The 23422-nt window shown below is 48.1% G+C and overlaps 1 protein-coding gene across 3 annotated transcripts in view; it reads left to right on the plus strand.

Moving 5' to 3' along the window:
- The window catches only part of WSCD2 (WSC domain containing 2), a 128653-nt gene extending 110913 nt beyond the window's left edge, over positions 1-17740 (plus strand). For 2 of the 3 annotated variants that reach the window (XM_011935702.1, XM_011935708.1), the window contains 2 exons: positions 7003-7203; positions 15213-17740. In XM_011935702.1, coding sequence (XP_011791092.1) covers positions 7003-7203; positions 15213-15565 — 554 coding nt within the window. In that variant the 3' untranslated portion in view covers positions 15566-17740. Of the gene's footprint in view, positions 1-7002; positions 7204-11752; positions 11813-15212 lie in introns of all 3 variants that reach the window. The other variant, XM_011935693.1, reaches the window with a different exon arrangement.
- The last annotated feature ends 5682 nt before the right edge of the window (positions 17741-23422 follow it).

Below are 23422 nucleotides of genomic sequence, written 5' to 3' on the forward strand. Positions count from 1 at the left end.
TTAAGAATCCCAGCTTTTTATATATTTATTAATTTCCAGTTTGGGCCTGAGTGATTGTTTATTAAGCACCTATTACATATGAAGCTCCATGCTGAGCGTATTGCATGCTTATATCAGGATTTGAACCCAGGGCTGGCTGTCAGCCATCCCTATGATCTTAACCCCTGTGCTGTGCTGCCTTTGTGGGAGCTGCTGAGAAGAGCACTGGGATATTCCAGAATCTCTCTGGCTTGTCCTGGAGCAGTGGCTGTGGAATGCAGGTTCAGAAAGGATGCCATGGCTGGCCAACATTCTCACGCTCCTGGCTGTGGCAGCAACCCTACTCATGCAATCCCAGAATGTCACAAACAGAAGGGGTCCCTCAGGATGATTTAGTTCAGGGATCAAAACTGGTTTCATCTGGTGTTGATTCCAATGAATTTTTGCTTAAGGATGATGTGTTAAGAAAGGTTCTGTTCTCTCTCTGAAACAAAGTGCCTTAATCTATTAGTGATGCCTGTTGAAAGTGGAGAATGGGGAATGGTGGCCTATACACCAAGTCTTCGCCATCTGATCTAACTCAACCTCCTAACTTCAGAGAAGAAGAAGAAATGGAATCTTTTTTTTTTTTTTTTTTTTTTTTGAGGTGGAGTCTCGCTCTGTCGCCCAGGCTGGAGTGCAGTGGCCGGATCTCAGCTCACTGCAAGCTCCGCCTCCCGGGTTTACGCCATTCTCCTGCCTCAGCCTCCCGAGTAGCTGGGACTACAGGTGCCCGCCACCTCGCCCGGCTAGTTTTTTGTATTTTTTAGTAGAGACGGGGTTTCACTGTGTTAGCCAGGATGGTCTCGATCTCCTGACCTCGTGATCCGCCCGTCTCGGCCTCCCAAAGTGCTGGGATTACAGGCTTGAGCCACTGCGCCTGGCCTTGAAATGGAATCTTAAGACAGAGTCAGGAGATCTGATTTTCAGTCTGAAAGTTCACTCTGATACTTATCAGCTATGAGAACTTGTGCAAAATTCTTCACCTCTCTGAGCTTTCATTTCCTAATCTGTAATAGGGGGATGTCAGTACTGAACTCAGAGATTTTCCAAAAAATATAACAAGATAATGTTTGTGAAATAATATGTGTGAGCCTGTGGTGTAAAACAGACATTTTTTAAATGCTATGTAACCAGGACAGTCATTTACTTAAGTCAAAGGCAAAGGGAGTTGGTCTCTGACTACACATTATCATTGCCCAGGGAGCTTTTAAAGTCTTGACACCCAGGCTGCATCTCAGACCATTTCCATCAGACTCTCAGGAGTGGGCCCAGGCATGGTTGTTTTCTATAAGCTCCCAGGGGATTCCACTGCAAAACCAGAGCCAAGACCCCTGGCCCTAGACGAAGAACCCAGCATTCTTACTTCCAGACCCAAAACATTCCAAAAATTCATTTTTGTCCCTGTGTTTGCTAATGTTTTAGTGTGGGCAATATTAATGGGTCATTAATGGAGTGAGACACCTACTAAAAGTTTAACTTGATTAAAAAAAAAAAGAAGAAGAAAACATAACCCCCCTGTGGCAATTCCCTGCCTCAAGCTGTGTCTAGTTACTGGATGTTTCCTTCATTCCTACTGAGACAGGCAGGGGGTTGTGGGCTGGTCACAGGCAGCTGAGGCTTTGAATGTAGTTGCCTTTTCATTAGGAGCTTTAAAATCCTTCCTGCAGCCTGAGCCCTTGCAGTTAACATTGAACTCTCCCTGGGAGCTTGGAGTTGGCAGTGGGGTGCAGACAAAATGAAGAGCCGCTTGCCCCCCAACAGCATCAGTCAATCTAGCTAACCCTGCCCAGTCTCTCCCCATATCACCTTGCAGCTGAAAAATGCTTAACTTCATGAAATCCTTTGCTGCATTTGCCACACTGGGGCAAAGTTCTGCAGCCCTTTTCAGACCCCGGGTATAATGAGCTCTTTGTAGTTCGAGAATGCACTGGAGATTTGCACGTGCTGTCTCTGGGACGTCAATCCCCACTGCTCCCACCCTTATTTCTTGCTTATTTGGCCTGGAAACCATCTCCTGAGGCTGCAGGTCAAATTCCCCATTGCTGTGTCTCTGGCAGACTTAACAGGTTGTCCTTTACCCTTCTTGTACCCCAGACATTCCTTCATCATAGTCCTTATTATTAGGAATATATTCACATCGCTGTTAATAATTCTAATCATCGTGGGCCCTTATTTAATATCTACAATGGGCCCAGCACTGTGACGGGCACTTTATATTTTTTCTAACTCAGTCTCGAGGTATGCGTGCAGAAGATGGATAGGACTTACTCAGAAGGAGGGAAAGGAGGGTGTCCCAGGCAGAGGCCATGGCATGCACAGAGACAAGGAGGAGAGTGGCACAATGTGATGGGTGAATAAAAATAGTCCCATGCTGTTAGATGGTGAAAAGGGAGGTAGTGGGGCTGAGGTGTAAGGTAGAAGGAACATCCGGAATAGGATTTGGCAAAGCACCTAGAATGCCCTTCTGAGAGCTGTGACCATTGTCCTGAGGGCTATGGGGATGGGAATGGGGTGGGATATTGTGGGGTTTTCAGCAGAGACATGATGTGCTGAGACTCGTGTGTTGGAAATAGTCTTCTGGCCACAGATTTGGACTGGGAGGTATTTATCAGGCTGCAGGATTATCCAGGGGAGTGACAGTGCTGGGGCGAAGGGGACAGTGGGTGGGACATTTAGAAGGTCACTGATTAGAAGAGAAGACGGTAACTTGGGGGCCTCGGTGGGTGGGTCTGGAGGGGTAGCATCTGTACAATGAGCTGATCCCCCAGCAACTCTTGCTGATTTATCTAAGTCCTTTAGAGTTTCTTTTCTTCTGCTACCAACTTGCTGAATGGCTGGACGCACGTTTCCCTGTCCCTCAAGACCTCAGTTTCCTCCTCTGTAAGAAGCATGTGTCAGATGGGTGGTCTGCCAGGACCCTCCTAGGCCTGATGGGCTGCCCAACATTTTCTCTCTTTCCTGCACATTTTCTGCAACCTGCTTTTCCCTCAGTCTGGCAAATGTTCCACTTCACCAATGAGCTGGTGAGGGAGGGAGGGAGGGAATGAATGAGTGAATGAATGAAGAAATGTAGGGACCTTTCCCTCCCAGAATCCAAGTGTCTGTCCCACTTGGGTCTTTCTTCCGTTTCCTTCACTGGGTGCAACTGCCATTTGCAAAGCATGGTTTTCTCTGTCTCTGTCTCCATCTGCCATCTGGCTCTCTCTCTCTCTCTCTCTCTCTCTCTCTCTCTCTCTCTCTCTCTCAATTGTCCTTTCTCTGCATGTCTACCTCTGCCCAGTATGTGCCTCTGCCTCTCTGTCCTTCTCTCTTCGTGTCTCTCTCTCTCTGTTGTTCTCTCTCTAGGTGTCTATCTCCCCTTATCTATTTCTGTCTCATTTTATTTCTGTGTCTGTTTATCTCCCCCAACTCCTGCCTTCTCCCTCACTTTGTCTTAGTCCTCCCTGTCTCCAGGTAACTGTGTCTTTCTCTCTTACTGTCCCCTTTCCCTGGGCTTCATCCCCCCTCTCCCTACCTCTCCCCATCTCAGAGACCTCATTGCCTTAATGCAGGTTCAAGCTCTGTGGTATGTGAGGAGCCAGAGCCCTGACTTCTGAAGGAGGGGAGACATAAGAGGGAAGGGCAGGATGATGTTCTCAGACTGATACATCAACCCACAGAGTTGGCAGCCTCTCAGCCCAGCTGATGCAGGACAACAATTTCTGAGGATTTCCTTGTCCTCAAAACAAATACCACTGTCCTGGAGAACCACCAGCCTTCAGGGGTGTCCATGCCTGGAGCCAAGATGAGACTTTCCAGCCCCAGTAAACTCTAGGGCATGCAGAGATTTGCAGTCTCTGCCACTTCCCTTCTCTTTACCTTAGCTCCCCCAACTGAAAAATGCACAAGCAACTATAGTAACAGAGGTTTGGAAGACAGACAGGAAAAAACATGTCTTGTTCTCTCTGTGGCCCTAAACAAGGTTGTTTCTCCAAATCCTGGGACAGTTGGGTAGCTCCTTAGAGTTTGAGGGTCACATGGGTGCCCAAAATAAGCTGATATTTTGGTGACTCTTAAAATATAGGATTTAAATATATAATGTTTATGTCATGGAGATGCTGGATCCTGGATGTCAATGACAGTGCAGAGGGAGACACCCTGGTGGTGGAGTTCAGCGATTCCGCTCTGGCTCAAAGCTTGCATCCATTATTCCCTTGCAGTTACCTAGACAGGCCCTCTTTAGAAGACAATTGAGCAACTATCTGTTGTTCTTCAGGCAAACCTATTCTATGTGCCTTCTCAAAAGTTCCTTTCCAGACATAGTACTCTTCCCACTCTGGGAGATATTCTGCTAAATGGAATTTTCTCTACATTTGCAATACTCCTATAGATAAACTCCTCAGGCAACCAGAATCTGGAATATGAAACAGATCTTTCCCAATCTTTATAGCTTTTCTAGGTTTTTTGTTTTTGTTTTTAATCTTGATAAATACTGTGCTAAGTTGACCCCATCATGAACAAATAGAAATGTTGTAACTTGGGTGTCCCAATGCATGGAGCTGATTGAAAATAGTTTGACGATCCTTTCATGTTTCTGGCAATTTACTTTTCCTCATTGAGAATCTGTGTGAGTTCTGGTATACCCCCTGCCTGTGTTTTCCATTGCTGTGCTCGTAGTAAAATAGATTTTCGTAAAGATAAAATGAAACCATGGATGGAAAGCCCTTTGTCCATGTCATGCAGAGCTCTACCAGAACACATGACATGAAATTATATCCAGTGTTGCCTTGCGTAAATGTTTATGTCCAAAGCTCTCTCTCTCAAGCCCCCACATCCTATTCCTCATTCTCCTCTAGAGGAGATTTTTTCCATGACACTGTGCTTCCCATCGACCTCAAAGGCTGTGGGTTAATATTTTCTCATGGGCACGGGCCAGTGCTAATTTGCAAGGCTAGGCTTATCCCAGGCAACTTAACTTAGCAAGTCCCAGAATGGAACCTGATTGAAAAAATCACATTCCATTCTTGGCTCTTCTGCTTAGTGGCCATGTGTGGGAGGCTGCACCTCTCTGGACCCCGGTCTCCAGGAACAGGAGCAGATATCAAGCCAGTCTTCACCTCCATCCATCTTAAAAGCCAGAGCACAACAGGGAGGGAAGAAATGATACTCCAAGGTTTGATGATACGGGGCGACTTCTCAGTCCATGATTTCACCCTAAGTCTTATTCTGCATTAGCTGCCATGTATTGAAGTGTTACTGTGGGCATCATTGATTTCTCACAATGGCCCTGTGAGGGAGAAAGTGCGTGGACCCATTTTACAGATGAGGAAAACTGAGGCCCAGAGAGGTGACATGATATTCAGAATGACTCATTGGGTTGCAAACACAGCCAGTATCTTGAAGGTCTAGTACAATAACATTTCTACCTGGCCTTAATATCGTATCCAAATGCCTTAGCTTGCATGAGTTAAGGGGCACTTAGAGGGTGAAGGACACATGTGTGCTGGGAGCCTGGATGGCCCAGGTTTATATGTCGGTTCTGCCTCTTCCATAGCTCTGTAACTTGGGCAAGTTATTGGACATCTCTGCCTCAGTTACCTCATCTGTAAAATTCCTTGTAGAATTGTTGAGAGGATTGAATTGCTTAATATATGTAAAGGACTTAGACTAGTCTCCAGCTGCACAGAACTTCTCTCAGCTCCTCAGCTTTTGAAAGGAAAACCTGATCATGCCCCTCCTTTTTGCTTAAATCCTCTTAAGGGTTCCCCAGTCTTTCTGGTCTAGTGCTGGCCTCTTCATCACAGACCCCATAACCCTCTCCAGCCCCATGCTCCCCTCTTGCTACCTGCATTCCCTCTGCAGTCACTCGTATGTGACAAATTTCTTCCCAACCACCACAGGCCCTATGCACGTGCTTTTCCCAGCCCCTGGCCCTCCCTTCCCAGCTCTCTTGAGCTAGTAAGTTTCTCCTCATTTTTCAGTTCTATGCTTACGCATCTCTTCCCCCAGAAAACCTTTTTGTATGCCGCTTGACTAGGTCAATGAGTTTGGTTGAGCTAACTGGGCTGCCCATCTCCAGGGGGCAGGTTGGGACCATGTCTATTCTATGTGTCTGTCATCATCTGGGACCAATCCCCCACCCCTCACCCCCAGGGCATGTCCTTTCATGGTGATAGCAGAGCTGCCTCATGGAAAGTAAGCAGAAACATATGATGTATCTTGAGACTGTGCTGAAGACCTACTTCCACCCTCATTCTATGGGCCACAGGAAGTCATGCGGCCATGCCCATCATCAGTGGGGTAGGGACGCTGACTCCCCACAAAGAGGATCACCCAGTACATCACTGTCTGGCCCCTCTCACAGCACCCAAGCTTTTTCTCCTCTTTTCTTTTTTTGTCAAGAGACAGGGTCTCACTCTGTCATCCAGGCTGGAGTGCAGTGGCATGATCATCACTCACTGCAGCCTCAACCGTCTAGCTCAAGCAATCCTCCCGCCTCAATCCCCCAAGTGGCTGGACTACAGGTGCATGCCACCATGCCTAGCTAAATTATTTTTGTAATTTTTATTGTAGAGAATGGCGTCTCACTATGTTGCCCAGGCTGGTTTCGAACTCCTGGGAGCATACGATTCTCCCACCTTGGCCTCCCAAAGTGCTGGGATTACAGGCATGAGTCACTGTGCCTAGCCAGCACCCAAGCATTAATACTCCCCTTTTGTAACACTCACCAGGGCAGTGGTTTTACACTTATTTGTGGAATAATCTAACTCTCAAAAACAGGAAGACCCGTGAATATTTTTGAAGACCCGTGAATGTTTTTTTAAGTCATTTTAATCCCGGAGTCCTAGCACAGTGTCTGGCACATAGTAGGTGCTCGATAAATATGCGAATGACTGAGTGAACAAATGCATGAGGATTCCTGAAGTGGCCCAGAAGGGAGTAGGGTGGGCTTCTTGCTTCCCCGGCTCACCGGTCCTGTTCCTCACCTCTGGCTGCGGGAAGGGTTTAAAGGTGAGCGGGACCACTGGCGCAGCGGACGGACCATTTGCATCAAGACGCACGAAAGCGGCCAGAAAGAGATCGAGGCCTTCGACGCCGCCATCCTGCTCATCCGCAACCCCTACAAGGCCCTCATGGCTGAGTTCAACCGCAAATACGGCGGCCACATAGGCTTTGCTGCGCATGCCCACTGGAAGGGCAAAGGTACCGTTCGGGAGAGGAGGGGAGGGGAGGGGAGAGGAGGGGGAGGGGAGAGGAGAGGACGGGGAGGGGAGGGGCCCCGAGCTGCAGGGGGCCGTGGGAAGGTCCTGCGCTCCGGGCCAGCGTGGCCAGCAGGAGACGATGCCTCATGCGAGAAACCCCGGAGGGCATCCTGCAGGGCATGTGTCATGCTTCAGTCCCTGCTTCCAGTAGAGTAGGTGCCTCCCACAACACCCCACCACCCACAAGCATCACCTTCTGTGAGTCGGGATGCTGCATCGCACAGGGGATTAAAATCATGGGCTCAGGAGAAAGACTTTGGTTTCAGATCTCAGCTCTACCACCTCCCAGAAGGGCTCATTAACCTCCCTGAACTTAGATGGCCCCATCTATGAGGTGAAGATTATAAAACAGTGAGGCTTTAAGAATTTTACAAACACTCAGTAGGTGTGACTTTCATGGTGTTGGAGATGCTCTTGAAATTGATGTGGGATTGATGGAAGCAGGTTAAAGAGCCCCACCCTGGAAGTCAGGAGACCTGAATCCAGCCCCAGGTCAGTGGCTGTGTTGCCACGAGGTCCTAGGAGCACAGGTACAGGGCTTCATTTCAATGAACACTCCCAACTCTGGGTGGCAAGACTCGGAGAGGTTAAGTGACTTGCCCCACATCACACAGCTGGGAAATGACAGTGTTGAGCCCCAAGCATGGAACTTACTAAGATGACCTGGGTTTGAGATTCAGTTCTGGCACTTACTAGGTGACAGAGGGCTGTGTGGATCAACATTTCAATGCAGAGCAGCCACCCAGGGCAGTAGCCAGAGCTTTGAAGTCAGACCCAACTTCTGCCATCTTGAGTATTCTTAACCCATCTCAGCCTCAAAGTCCCATATCCATTATAGGATGATGTCCACCACCATAACAAAAGTCACATCTCCTGAGGGCTTTGGAAAAGGCTAACTTCTTAAATCCCTGCCGTAATTGTCCCCATTTTATAGACGTGATAACCTAGGTTCAGGGAGGTTAAGGAGCTTTTCCAGGGTAAGGGGGATATAGGGGGTTGTTGTTCAATGAGTAGGAAGTTACAGTTATACAAGATGAGTAAGTTCCACCGTTCTGCTATACAACATAGTGCCTTCAGTTAACAAGAAGGTATTCTTTACTTAAGATTTTGGTAAGAGGGTAGATCTCTTGTTAAGTGTTTTTTACTATACACAAAAATGAACAAAGAAAATAGACTAAAGGAAATTTCCAGAAGTGATGGAAATATATATTAGACGGATTATGGTGATGGTAACATGAGTGTATCCACGTAACCAAAGTCGCTAAATTGTATATGTTATGTGCAGTATTATGTATATTAATTAGACCTTAATAAAGCTGGGGTTGGGAGGAGTTTTTCCATAAAGTGGTAGAGCTGGGATTTGAACCCAGGGAATCTTGCTCCAGAGGCCACGCTCTTCAGCACTGCACTGTGATAATGGATTAGATGAACCATTGGTGGCTTTGAATCACCCAGTCCAGAGCCCCCGACACACAGCAGGAACTCTGCAAATGTGAGTTGTCCCCAGCTCATCCAGCCTCCAGGAACCAGGCTGCTCCAGTACTCCAGCCCCTCCCCAGAGAGGAACAGAGCAGGGCAGGATGATGTAACTCAACAATTCACCGGTAACACCCTCAACACTGACTTTGCTGATTAAAACCCTTGGGCCTGCCCCTTGGGTCCCAATTCACTCAAGGCGGTTTGTCTGTTCCTCCCTCTGCCTCACTCCTCTTTTCAGTGAGGGGGTGGAAGCTTGGATAGGTGGTGACATTTGTCCAGTTATTCCCAGGGGTAGAGAGGCCTCTGAATCATTTATTGGTAGAACAATCAATCAAAAGCAAACACTGGTCGCCAGGCTGAGATATCCATATGTGCAAATGATAGTAGCCTGTCCCAAGAGCACAGACTGCTTGTCAAAGCTGGAAAGGACCTGGGAGATCAGTGAGCCCAGGGGGCCTCTGTGCTGGTTGCTCCTTAGAGTCCCTGGAGGAGAGCGGGAAAACCCCAGTGCCCAGGCTGCACCCTGGACTATTACTGGTTGGAGCCTGGACGTCAATATATTTTTTTCAACTTTTATTTTAAGTTCTGAGTTACGTTTGCAGGATGTGCAGTTTAGTTACATAGGTAAACGTGTGCCATAGTGGTTTGCTGCACAGATCAACCCATCCCCTAGATATTAGGCCCAGTATGCATTCACTATTCTTCCTGATGCTCTCCCTCCCCATCACCGACAGGCCCCAGTGTGGGTTGTCCCCACCCCACTCCCACATTGTATGAATATTTTTAAAGTTCCCCAGCTGCTTCTAATGTGCGTGGAGGGCTGAGAACCACTGATTCCTATTGAGTAGTGGTGAAACTGAGGCCAGAGAGAAGCAGAGACCACCAAGGTTGGTCTAGCCCTAGGGCCTAGTTCTCCCACCTCCCAGGCACCCTGCTGTCCCAAGTGAACAGAAAAGGGGCTTACTTGGGAAGCTCTTGTGGGCACTTGCCATTTGATATCCCATCTAAGCTCTCTAGGGACCACAGCGGGTAAGAAAGGCAGTGCCCATCAGTACACCCCACTTAACAAGTGAGAGAGCCATCCCAGGAAGGGACAAGTCTCTTGGCTAAGACCGTAGGTACTGACTAAGCTGAGATTCAAACCGAGATGTTAACCACCAGGCTCTACTGCCTGCGATGTTGCTGACCCTTTGGTACATTCAGATATTTTCCTCTTCCAGAGGAAGAGGAACCTCAACACTATCTTAGGTTCAGACAAGTCTCCTAATTCCCAAGAGCCACCCATCTCTCCTCTTTCTCCTTATTCAAGACAGCTGGGAGCTCTAAACCAACACGAAGGAAGGAGTCGGAACAGGCTGAATGGAGAGGCTGCAGGGAGTATGGGATAGGGAGATCCACCACCCTCATCTCATATTGGGAGCCCAGGGTCCTACATGAGTCTGAGATGGGAGAAGGGATCTTCTCCAAGTGGCCCCTCCAAGGCCTGACCCAGGTATGCAAGGGCTGTGGCAGAGAGCCTTCCTTAAAGAACAGAACCCCCAGTCTCCACTCAGCCCATTCTTCCCCTTTGCATTCACCATCTGTCCTCTGGAGACACTTGAGTTTGAGACCCTTGCTTTAAGGTCCTGAATCAGTGGCATCAGCATCCCTTGGGAGCTTGTTGGAAATGCTCATTTTTAGGCCCCGTCCTAAAACTCACTGAATCAGAAATTCTGGGAGTGGGGCTCCAGCAATCTCTGTGTGTGTGTGTTTTTGTTTTGAGGCAGAGTCTCACTCTGTCGCCCAGGCTGGAGGGCAGTGGTGCGATCTCGGTTCACTGCAAGCTCTGCCTCCCAGGTTCACGCCATTCTCCTGCCTCAGCCTCCCAAGTAGCTGGGACTATAGGCGCCCACCACCACACCTGGCTAATTTTTTGTATTTTTAGTAGAGACGGGGTTTCACCATGTTAGGCAGGATGGTCTCTATCTCCTGACCTCGTGATCCACCCACCTCGGCCTCCCGAAATGCTGGGATTACAGGCATGAGCCACCGCGCCCGGCCGCAATCTGTGTTTTAACAAACCCTCCAGGTGATATCGATGAGCACCCTAGTTTAAGAATCATTGCTATAAGCCTCTGCTACTCAAAATGTGGGCTGTGGACCAGCAACATGGACATCATCTGGGAGATTTTTAGGCAAGCAAATGTCAGGCCCTATCCCAGGCTTCCTAGATCAGAATCTGCATTTTAACAAGACTTCTCCAGACACTTCATGTGCACTTTAAGGTTTGAGAACTGCCGCTTTTGGATGCCCTCAGTGACAAAGTATGTGAAGGTCACCCTGTAAGAGCCAAGGTCACCTAGCTCTTGAGTGTGTCCACCCCACCATGCCCTTGTCCCCCTCGCAATTATCGCTCAGTCCAGACTCCTAGAACCACCAACCCTGCTCTGCTTTGGGTTCCATAGAGTTAATTTTACAATCTCCCTAGAGTGAGTTCAGAGCAAAATTTTATGTGATATGATTATACAAGGTGAATTGTCCTGGATCTGGTTAATGAAACAGATACTGTGTTTAATGATTCCGTGGGGAATTAAGTACAGTTAAGCTATTAATCAGGCCCCAGTTCTTTCCATCAACAAGAAGATGGAGGGGAGGCTGGCCAGCCTGTGCCCTGCCAGGCACACCTGTATGACAGTTCCGGTGGAACCAGAACTCATTACCAATGTTCCATGGCTTTATTGCCCAATTTGCAGACAGCAATCAATGATCAGGAATCCTGAGGTAAATGAGGACTTTGGTTTTTGATTTTTCTTCTTCTTCTTTCCAACGAAGTAAATTCAGTTTCAAGAGAGGAAGCATTGCCATAGGAGGGGGCCAGGTGGACAAACATCTGCTGCTGAAACAGCTTGGATATCTATTGTGCTTTTGGAGGGATGTTTGGACTAAATGATGGAGCATGTGGGGAGTCAGGAGATACAGGAGGACAAATAGCATCACTAACCAATATTTATTGAGCACCTTGCTTGTCCCAGGCGCTGTACCAGGATCTTTGCAAATCTTATTTCGCTCGATTTGTAGAGCATCTGTAGGAGGTAGGTCTTATCCAGATCACCACTTTGCAGATGGGTGCACTGAGGCTGAAGATCGAGTAACGTCTCCAAAGTCACATAGCTTGTGTGGGGAGGAGCTGGGTTCTGAACCCCAGCAGTCTGACTGCAGAGTCATCTATAAACAGACCCCAGGTCTCAGACAACAGCCTGAAGGTGAAGTGAGCAGTAGGCAGCCTAGAAGTCATGCTTCCCAGGTCCTGGAGTGAAAAGAGGGCAGAAGCTGATCAGACCAGGTGCTCTATTTTTTCTTTTTAAAAATGTATTTATTTTTATATGTTTAGGATGTACAAGTGCAGGTTTCTTAATATATAAATAAATGTATAAAATAAACATTTTATATACATATGCACATGCATGTATATGTACCACATTTTCTTTATCCAGTCCTCCACTGATGGACACTGAGGTCGATTCCATACCTTTGCTGTTATGAATAGTGCTGCACTAAACATGTGTGCAGGTGTCTTTTTATGTAATGATTTCTTTCTCTTTGGGTAGAGACCCAGTAGTGGGATTGCTGAATTGAATGGTACTTCTATTTTTTGTTCTTTGAGAAATCTCCATACTGTTTTCCATTAGGCTCAGTCTGGGATAGGTGTGGGTTGGAACTCTGCCTTCAATGCCCACTGTGTGGACTTGGGCAAGTTACTTCCTGCTTCTGAGACTCCTGTTCTCTGTGTCTAAAATGGAGCCAGTATTAAGAATTCCTACTCTCTAGGCTACTTCAGAGCACGGAATGAGATCGTGCAGGCAGAGTGCCCCACATAGCTGCCAACACCAACAGATGCTCAGGCAGCATACATTCCCTTCCTGCCCCTCAGACAGAGGCGGCTGGTGTCCCACAGAGGCTTGCAGTCAACAAGGACACTCTGTCATCTCCATCCCACCTGCATCCAAGACTAGGACACCTGGAGTTACCTGAGAAACTCCTTCCTTTTTCTTGAGCCATCCTGCAGCCCTCTTTCAGCAACCACTTGAGATGGTGAGAGGTGGCCAAGCCTAGAAGTTTGGATCTGTGTTGTTGCTGGGTGCTGGGTGACGAGCACCATCTCTATCACCTGGGTGTCTCCCCTGAGAGTAGCAGCTATTCCGAATCACCAGTGATGCTGTGAGGTGATGCAGGAGTGGGGAAATTCTGAACAAGGAAAACAGAGCATACAACATGCTAGATTTTTCCTAATCACTCAGATACATCTGGTCTTAGCTCATTATAACAGTATGGGCCCAATTAGCCAGATACATTGTAAATAATCTATTTTAAGGATAAAAAATATCCTTGTCAGCAGCATAAATATCTCCCAAGCAGCCATGATGTTCCGGGAGACTTGGTGGGGAAGGACTCTTGCCACAGATTCTGATGTGTTCTGCAAAGAAAGGGAGGCCTTCACCACACTGCAATTTGGCAGTTACGAGTTTCAATTTAGTTCAACAACCGTTCACTGAGCACCTGCTGAGTACAGGCAGTGGGAAGAAGTGGGGTTGAGGCTGCTGGTGCCTGGGAAAGATCCATCCTGGAACCAGGCAGGCCTGATCTGAATGGTGCTTCCTGTCTGGGTGACCATGAACAAGTCACTTCACCTCTCTGAGCCTCAATTTCCTCCCTGGTGAGGAGCGGACAGTAGTCCTTTTCCTTTCAGGGTAGTCAGCAGGATTAAATAAGATAATGGGTATCCATCACCCAGCAAGGGATTAGGACTTAATTTTTAAGAACCAGCTGGGCTTCCCAGTGCAGCCTGGGGAACTCACCACCCTCGTTCAATAAACAGAATTCTCCTGTTGCCTGCTCTGGCGGGCACCGGGTAGTGTTTCGCCTTGTGAGAAGCAGCAGGTCTCCGTTCACGGTTTTGGAGCTCCTGCCCTCTGATTCTCCAGCTGGGGCTCAGAATTGAGGCTGTGATTCCTTTTCTCTGTTCCCAGCACCCTCCAGGTCCCCCTTCTGCACTTTCCTCAGCTCCTCCTTGGTGGGAGTTTCAGCAGCTCCAGGAGCTGACTGCCTCTCCCCATGGAATTCCCAGGTTCTCTGTAACCTGTCTTGCAAGTCAGAAATGCACCCTCCCAGTTTGCATGACAATCCATCCTCTCATTTCACCACGACACTTCCCTGAAAAATAAAGAAAGGTAGGACAGAAATGTGTGAAGATGATGATAAAAATAGTCCCACTTAAACCCTGCCCTCAGATAGCTTACTGTCTGGTGGGGAGACAGACTACAGAAGTGGGGGGTTTCTGCACAGCATAATGAGTGCTGTAGGGGGCTGCGGGGAATGGAGGGGGGAACTGCAGAACCCAGAGGAAGCACCCGCCTGAGCCCAGGGAGTCTGAGAAGATGACCTGAAAACAGAACAATATCAGTAATAACAATAGCCAACATTTATTGATCACATGCTGAACCCAACGCACCATGCTAGAAAGTTTATATGTTTTTTTCTACTTTGTACAACAACCCTATTATTATCCTGTGAGGAGATACCACTACTACACAGAAAAACTTGGTATTTAAAAGCCAAGACTTTGAAGCCAAACTGCTTGGGTTCAAATCCTGGCTCTGCCAGTTATTAGCTATATGACCTTGAGCAAATTACTTAACCTCTCTGTGCCTCAGTTTTCTCTTCTGTTAAATGGAGCTAATGATGATACCTCATAAGGTTGTTGTGAAGATTAAGTGGAATTAAGAGTTATATTAATATATTTATTAATATACAAGTATGTCATCTAAAATAAACAATATGTATTAACATAAATAATATATAACATAATAATATGCTGTATGTTATATTATAGTACCACATACGTATATATAGGGTTTGCCTGGCATATAGTAATCACCAAACAAGTAACATTGTTATCCCCAAAGAGAAGGTGGTGGCCAAGAATATTCCAGGGAGAAGCAGCATTGAGGTGAGAAGTATCGGGGTGTGTTTAGAGCTCTAAAGGAGTGAATTGAGCTAAGTTGTTATTCTTTTTGTTTTTAGAGGCAGGGTCTTGCTCTGTCACCCAGGCTGAAGTGCCGTGACATCATCATAGCTCACTGCAGCCTCAACCTCCTGGGCTCAAACAATCCTCCCACCTCAGCCTCCTGAGTAACAAGGACTACAGGCATGCACCACCATGCCCAGCTATTTTATTTTATTTTATTTTTTGTAGACACAGGGTCTTGCTATGTTGCCCAGACTGGTCTTTAACTCCTGGCCTCAAGCCATCCTCCAGCCTTGGCCTCCCAAAGTGCTGGGATTATAGGTGTGAGCCACCTCACCCAGCCTGTGTTATTGTTCATTGTGTTACTGTGTTGTGCTGTGAGTAACAGTAACCACTGCCAGCACCATCTGACTGGATCTTTTGAACTCCTCCTCCCTCTGACTGTGTCCTCTCTCCTCTCTCTGCAGAGTGGCCAGAGTTTGTGAGGAACTATGCCCCATGGTGGGCCACTCACACACTGGACTGGCTCAAGTTCGGCAAGAAAGTGCTGGTGGTTCACTTTGAGGACCTGAAGCAGGACCTCTTCGTCCAGCTAGGCCGGATGGTCAACCTGCTGGGCGTGGCTGTCAGGGAGGACCGGTTGCTCTGTGTGGAGAGCCAGAAGGATGGCAACTTCAAGCGCTCGGGGCTCCGGAAGCTCGAGTATGACCCGTATACTGCAGACATGCAGAAGACCATCTCTGCCTACATCAAGATGGTGGACGCGGCCCTCAAAGGGCGGAACCTCACGGGTGTCCCCGATGACTACTACCCAAGATGATGCGTCCACACAGGGGGAGGGTAGACCGGGAGTCCTGACCATGTAGGCCCTGAGGACTCAAGACCCCTGGTGACCCCCACTCATCTGTCCTCTCTTTGGTCTGGGGACAATCCCCTTGGCTGCTCTTTGCCTTCAATGAGTTTCCTGCATGACAGAGGAGGCTCAAGGGAAGAGATTGTCCAGGCACTACCACTCTGCTCACATATTCCCCACTTGGCAATGTGGAGCATCTCGTTTGGGGGGTTCTAGTTACATGGACTCTTTTCTGTCTCCTGTGTCTCTGCCCCCACCACTCTGAGTTCTGCTTGTGGGAGGGAGGGCTCATCCATATCACGGAGACTTGCTGGATGCCCTGTGGCAATTGTCGAGGCTCTTGATGCAAGAGCCCAGGGGGCTATTGTGAAAACGTGGCCCCAAATGCTTGTCCCTTCTGGGCTGAGCTTGCACAGCCCCCTTCTCATCTCCACCCAAGAAGCGCTGGCACTGATGTTTAACTCAGGCCACCTTCTGTTCTAAAGAAAGATTGCTGGGAAGTTTCTCCATGGTTTTAGGTTTCTGACATCCTGGGTAGGGTGGGGAGGCATTGGTGCTCACGGTAGGTTAAGTGGAGACACCATGTGGGGCCATTGGTGTCATGAGACCCCCCCAGACCACACTGCTTCTCAGAAACAAGCTGCTTGCCTTTCCACCTCCAGGACATAAACCCTGCCCCTTTCTATCCATGCTGTGTCCAGGAGGTGACCTTGAGATCCTGATACCACCTTCAAGGAACCTCAGGCACCAACAATGAACCCACAAGGATGACCACATGCCACGTGTAGAATTTGAGTTAAGAGAGAGCCCCAGTGACACATCTCTCCACGGTGGGCTCCAGTCGGTCTTACACTGCCATTCTGACCCCTACAAATGGGTACTTTGCTATCCAGGTGAGACAGCAAGAGTGCTCTTAATCAGATGGAACCACACCCAAAATGGACCCCCCACTACCTTCCCAGACCATCTGTCTCCCCTTGATCAGAGTCCAACAGGGCCAGCTTCCCCTGAGGACCCTTTAAGGAATGGGGTGAATGAAATTGTGTCATTTCTATACAAACACTGCTCTCTTGATGCTGAGATGCCAAACCAAAGGATTTCTGAGGACCTGAATCACAGAGCATCAGTCTTACAAAGTGTTGGTCCAGAGTCCCATCTCTTCCCCAACCCCGGACACCAGTGGCTTCCCACCTGGTCCAAACCTGCACCATCCATCATTGTGTAGATGAAAAAGCCATAGGTCACAGCCTCTTTGCTATTCTGTTGGAGCAGCCTCCCTAAGCGGTCCCTCTGAAGCCTTGGGGTGCAGGTAAATGCTCATTCCCAAGTAGCAAAGAGACCACGGAGAAGGTGCGTGTAAAGAGATATATTTTTGTAAGAGGAATATGATTAATACATTCCACCCATTGGAACCTGGCCATGCAAAGGAAGGACACAGGGATTAGACCTGTGGCACCCTTCCCTGATTCCCTCATCTGTAGGACTTGGGCTGCCCCAGGCCCACCCACGGGGCTCTGAATGTATTTTGTACCGTGTTTCTTTCCCCCAGGCGAATTTCTAGTCTTCTTTCATGAAGCAGTGGAGGGGTTGGCCTCCCTTCCACTGGGAGGTTGACTCTCTCTGCGAGACTCTTGGTCCAAGACCTGAGTCAGTTCTTTGCTGGTGGTCCCCTCTGACCACAAGCTTCTGTCTGAAGATTCCTCAGGTCAACACCATCATTAAATGCAAGTTTTGTTGATGATTCTACCATGTGGTAGAGTGTTGTGTAAGACAGCTTCACAAATGGGATGTTTTCCTGGGGTGTGTGTGCATGTGTGTATGTAAGAGAGAGAGAGACAGAGACAGTGAGAGAGAGAGACAGAGAGAGAGAGACAAGAAACAGAGATAGAGACAGAAAATGTTCAGTGTGGCAGGTGGGTTGGTGTATAACTGCTTTTGTGCCTGTGTGACTGGCATAGCTGCTCAGGAAGAATTACATGCCTCTGTGTGTAAAATTGCCTTTGTGTTCTCCTGCCTCTCTGTGTTTTGAAACTGTATCCCACAAGTTGCCGTTATGACCATCTCATTTGTAATGGGTCTGTGCAGATCCTTGTGTATGGAATTGCACCCGTGTAAAGGAGAAAATGGTCAGTGTGCATGAAACCCATGTGTGAGAAGCTGCCTGTCTATTTGGGGAAGGCATGCCTTCCGCATATGCCTTTTGTCCTTGGCTGCTGTGACAGGGAGGAATTGTGGGGAGAAGTGATGGGTGAGATGAGGTTACTAGAGTGTCGTGGAAGTATTCCTGCCTGAGTATATGCACAGGTATGGAAGAGGTTAGCTATGAGAGGCATCCCTTCAGTGTATGTTTGTAAAAGAGAGTGTGTGTGTGTATGTAAGAAAGAGAGAGAGAGAGCGACGGAGACACAGAGACAGACCCTGAGTGTAATGCTTTGCACAGGCATGTGCAGCAGGGAAGTCAGAGAGAGTCCAGGAGGACAGAGAAGTCCACTCTGTTCCCTGGTGGGTGGGGATGAGTGTTTCTAAACCTCCACATACCCCTGAAGAAAGACCCTGTGTTCTTCCTCCTCATGCATCAGAGGGGCTTCTGTGAGGAGGTGCTGATGTCCAAGAGCTGTTTTCCAGCCAGAGAGAGAGGCAAAGTGTTATATACTGCCACATGGCCAGTAAGCAGGGGATGAGCTGGGCCAGGCAGAGGAAAGAAAGAGGGGCTTCTCCTCCCCCAGGCAGGGAGAGCTCAGGAGGACTGAGAGTGCTGGGGGGAGAGGAAAATCTCGGAAACGGTGTGAGTTTGTTCCAGAATCCAGAAGAACATGGCCTTTCAGCCTTTCTCTAGGGGTTCATCTTGACTCACAAAAGTCATTATGTGATGACTGATTGAGCTCTGATCTGGCGCCCAGGCTACACTCTGTCCCCAGTATTAAACCAAGGCTGACCTGGTCACAGACTGAGCCCAGTCCTAGAGCCTTGAACCTGATCACAGACTGAGCCCTAATCCTGTGCACATACTGATCCACAAACCCTCATTCCAGCCCCACACTGACTGAGTCACATTGGACTGAGTCCCAAACTACTTATACTGAGCTTGACCCTAGTCATTGACTACCCTCCAACCTGGGTCACAGATTGAGCCCTGACCTGCCTCAGAACTAATGCTGATAGTGTCTCCTGACTGAGTCCTAATCTCTGTCATGCACTGAGCTCTGATTCTGGTCACAGGTGGAGCCCCAGTCCTGGCCCTACATAAGTCATGATCTTGGTCACTCCAAGTCCTGGGTCTGGTCCTGCCCCTGATCTCAGATCAAGAGGTCACAGGCTGAGCCGTGAACCAATGTTCCAGTTTTCTTTCACTTTTCTAAATATTATTCACGCAACCAAATCCTCCCAACTGGAAGTGCAGGAAGCCATGCAGCATCTAGCCCCAAGCTCTCATGGATCCTTCTCAGAATTCTCAGATTATGTGCCTTATGCAACTCCCTGCTTTCCACCTGCCCACTGTGCTTTCAAACCACATATCACTGTCAGGTGGGAGGGGGTGGTGCGAAAGCCCTTTAGGCTGAAGGTGGGGCTGGACAGTTTACCAGCCTCTTCTTCGGTGAATTTCTGCCCTTCCTATCACATTTCATCAGCCATCTGGAATAAAATCTTTGTATTTCAGACCCAGAAAAAAACCAAGGTAGCATTCATTCATTCATTCATTCAGCACATATTTACTGAGCATCTACCATGTGCCAGGCACTGCTCTCAATTCTAGGAACTATTAATAAGACAGACAAAAATCTATGCTACAGCAATGTACGTTTTACCGGTACTGAGCAGATATCTCAAAGTAATCAGAAAGCTTTCAGGGAGAAGATAGTGACACAAAGAAGGAAAAGGACTCAAGTGGCTCCTGACCAACCCCATGAGGTTGTTAAAACAGAGATCATTAACTCTTTTATAGGGAGACGTTGTTGCTCAGAGGCAGGCAGTGGCTGGTCCAAGCCACACAGAAACTAATAGTGTTACACACACAGCCCGTGGGTGCAATTGTTTGGCAGGTGACCACAACCAAGGAGGATTTAACAGGGGGATTTTATTACTTGTCACAAGTAAGTAGGACACTAGGGGTGGTTCCCCAAGCAGTGCCTCCATGAACAACGGTGAACGCAGGGCTTGTATTGAGCTAGTGAGCCGAGCCATTGTATGCAGAGATGGGGTCAAGGCCACACAGGTGCAGTCGAGGATCATCCTTCCACATATGTCGCATGCATAGAAAATAGCCAGTAAGTTCCTCCCTGGGATTGGACAGGGTGTGGGGTTAGTATGGTAATGAGGAGAGTTCGCCAAAGTTCATCTCCAACTCAGGCATCTGTGGATCCAACTGGGTTTTGATTTTCCAGAGCTGAGCTTCTTCTTGGAACTTTTTCGAAACAGCAGGAACTCAAGGTGCAACAGTCACAAGTGGATACTTGTTCACAGTGCATTCCCCAAAACCCAGAAAGCCTAGGTTGCTATAGCAGAGCTGGGGCCACTGCTGTCTTCTCCAAGGGCCTAAAAGTCCTTTCCACATACAGAGAGTGACAAGGCCCTTGCACCCAAAGAAGAAGGAAAGCTTTGGATCCAAGCATTCCGCAGTGTAGGATCCATGCCTGGCCTGGAAACCAGGACACCTGGACTCTCGTCCTGCTGCTGCCTGGGGCTCACTATGACTCCAGCACTCAGGAGAAAGACCAGGGCTTGGAATCTGCTGATTTTGGGGATACCTTCTGGATTCTCCTATAACCCCAGAGGAGGCTGCAGACACATCCCAGTGGAAAATGTGGGAGTAGGCAGAGGGGGAGGCAAAAAGGATACTGGGAGTAAATCCTCAGCGACCCAACCCCCTCCCAGAGGCCCAGCCCCCCTCTCTTCCCCTTTCTCTCCTTCATTGTTTTCTCACCTCATCCCTCCCCCTTTTCTCTGTTTTTCTTTGCCCAGCCTCCTGTTCTCAATTCCCTTCTTTGTGGTCTCTGATTTCCTCCAGCTGCTCATTAAATCTCTTTTCTTTCCTGCCTTTCTGCCCCTCCTTCTCTTCTCTCTTTTCCTCTTCCTTCCTCCCCCTCTTTCTCTCCCTCCCTTTCTCCTTTTCTCTTTTCCTTGATTTTTGTTTCTGCCTGTGCAAACTCTCTCCATGTCTACCTCTTGATCTCTGAGCTCTCTGCCTCTCTCTACGCCTCCTGCCCCCCACCCCTGTTGTCCTCTCCCATCTCCTCATTCTCTTCCTGAAGAGAGGGGGCGACTCAGCACGATCCAGACATAGTGAGACAAATGCTACCCAGGCTGGTAACCAAGGAGGTGGTTTCCTTAGCAACAGAATCTGCAGGCACACGCTCCACTGCCCCAGCCCTTAGCTATTACAGTAAGAGAGAGAGAGAGAGAGAGAGAATGGGGTGTGGGGGTGCAAGCCGTAAAACAGTAAAGAAACTGCTATGTGCTCCTCATGAGAGGGGACAGTGCTCAGAGACCAGCTCAGTGCCTGGCACTTTGGGGGCACTCAAAAATGCGAGAGTGTGGGGTTTTGGGGTCAGAGAGAGGCACAGAGTATGGAGAGCTGGGGAAGAATCTGCAGGACACGGTAACACACTGGATGTGGGGATGGGGAGATGACAGGACAAAGAGGACCCCCAAGGTTCTGGCCTGAGCAGATCCAGGGAGGGAACAGAGGACCCAAGCAGAAAGGGAGAAAAGACGTTGATTTGGCATGGCTCCCTGTCCCCAAGAGTTCGCCACCTAAGTTGGGGGTGGGAGGAGGGAAGGTAAGAGATGACAGAAATATCTCATTCAATTCTCTCTTATAAAGAGGCAATGAGGAACATGGGAGAGGGAACATGTACAGTTTTAAATTACTGAACTCTGAAAAGTTAAATAATTTGCTCAGGGGACACAAAAGTTGGTGGCAGCTCTTGGATTTGAACCTGGGGATGATCCAAGGCCCATCCAGAGGGTGGAGGGGACAGCAGAGGGCAGAATATGCCGAGAGAGAGAGGCAGAGAAAGGACAGAGAGAGAGAAAGGACAGGGAGAGAGAAGCAGAGAAAGAGAGATTTACATCATTGATCTGGCATTTCTTCCTACTGGGAAAACAAAAATATGTTCACTTTTAGAGAAATCAGAGGAGACAAAGGCGCCCCACCATATGATAGCTTTGGCGGTTATAAATAACTGTCCCCAAAGAAAACACCTGTCAAGACACATTCACTTCCAGAGAGACAAATTGTATCCCCAGTCCATGTTGATATTTAAATGACTCAGTGGATGTCAGGGGCAGAGGGCAGAAAGTTGATCAATGTAACACGGAAACCTAGCTCAGCTTTCCCAAAAAGCGATAAAACGGGTAGGTGCAGAGAGCTGTAAATCTGGATGATAATAATATCCGTCCTCGCAAAAGCAACATGTTTATTTATCATGTTTGCAGGTTTCCTGTTGCCCCTCAAATTTACAGTCAGCAATCTGCCGGTGAGCACAGGGAGGAACACGAGAATGAGAACAAACTGGCAGAGCACTGAGGAGGAAGAAATGATAAAATATTTATCCCCTCCCCCCACCCCCTCTGCCCCGGCTGCCTTAAATCCAATTTCAAACAAAGGTGGTGATTTATCCAAGCAAGGCTGGGCAGCTCTATTTCAGGCCTCTGACAGCTAATTGAAATGAGCAGTCATTATGGAATGGAATGTGTTGCAGCAAAATGATTTTTGTGTATTCTGGAGTCATTTGCTGAACAATTATGGAGAAATGAACAGCCAGCCAGGGGTGAGAGAGAGGGTATAGCACTTGATGGCGACAAGACTTTTCCGTGTCCTTTCAAAGTGAGGGACAAAAGGGAGAAAGAGAAATTCTTTTCCAAGACATAAGTTAGGTACCTAACCTGTTACCATAATTACCTGGGCTTCCAGAACTTGCAATGCCTAGTTGTTATCCCAGACCTCCTGAATCAGATTTTCTAAAATATGAGGACCAGAAGTCCTCTTGTATTTCCCAAAGCTTCCCAGGTATAGGGACCACTGCAATAAGAGACGGTGCACCAGGAGGGTGGGTTACAATGATCCTGTAGACTTGCTGTGAGGCAAAGGTGTGTTTACAATGGACCTATTGATAACTGCTGGCCCCAATGTAGGCACTGCTATGACAGCAGAGCACAAAGCATTGCTGATATTACCCGTGCATCCATGGCTCTTCATGCATTTTGATCTATGTATTCCTATAGTTAGCATAGTACCTGGCACATAGAAAGTGCTATGGAGATGTCTGTTGATTTTCTGAATAAGTGAATCAAGGAATATTAAAGGATATTGAAATAAAAGCCACAAGTCCCTTGCAGACCAGGCCTGAGCTAGTCCTTTAGCTGCCCTGAATATTACCTCTAGTAATACAGAATTGTTTCTTATTGTCCCAACCCCATCTTGGACCCCCAAAGCCAATGGTGTGGTGCAGTCCACCACCCCAGCTCTCAATAGCCAACATATCTCTTCCCAAATTCACATTCAATGGCATCCCATGGGTAGCTTAAAATTGGCCATGGTGGGAATATACACCATGGAAACTGGCAAATGCTACAAATCAGGTTTTTCTTTTCATTTCTTCCTTCCTTCCTTCCTTCCTTCCTTCCTTCCTTCCTTCCTTCCTTCCTGCCTTCCTTCCTGCCTTCCTTCCTTTCTCTTCTCTTCTCTTTTCCTCTTCTTCTCCTTCCCATTCCCCTTAACCACCACCACCACCTTCTTCCTCTTCCTCTTCCTCCTCCTCTTCTTCTTCTTCTTCTTCTTCTTCTTCTTCTTCTTCTTCTTCTTCTTCTTCTTCTTCTTCTTCT

Source organism: Colobus angolensis, unplaced genomic scaffold (genome assembly GCF_000951035.1).
Source record: "Colobus angolensis palliatus isolate OR3802 unplaced genomic scaffold, Cang.pa_1.0 Scaffold10, whole genome shotgun sequence".
Classification (NCBI taxonomy): domain Eukaryota; kingdom Metazoa; phylum Chordata; class Mammalia; order Primates; family Cercopithecidae; genus Colobus; species Colobus angolensis.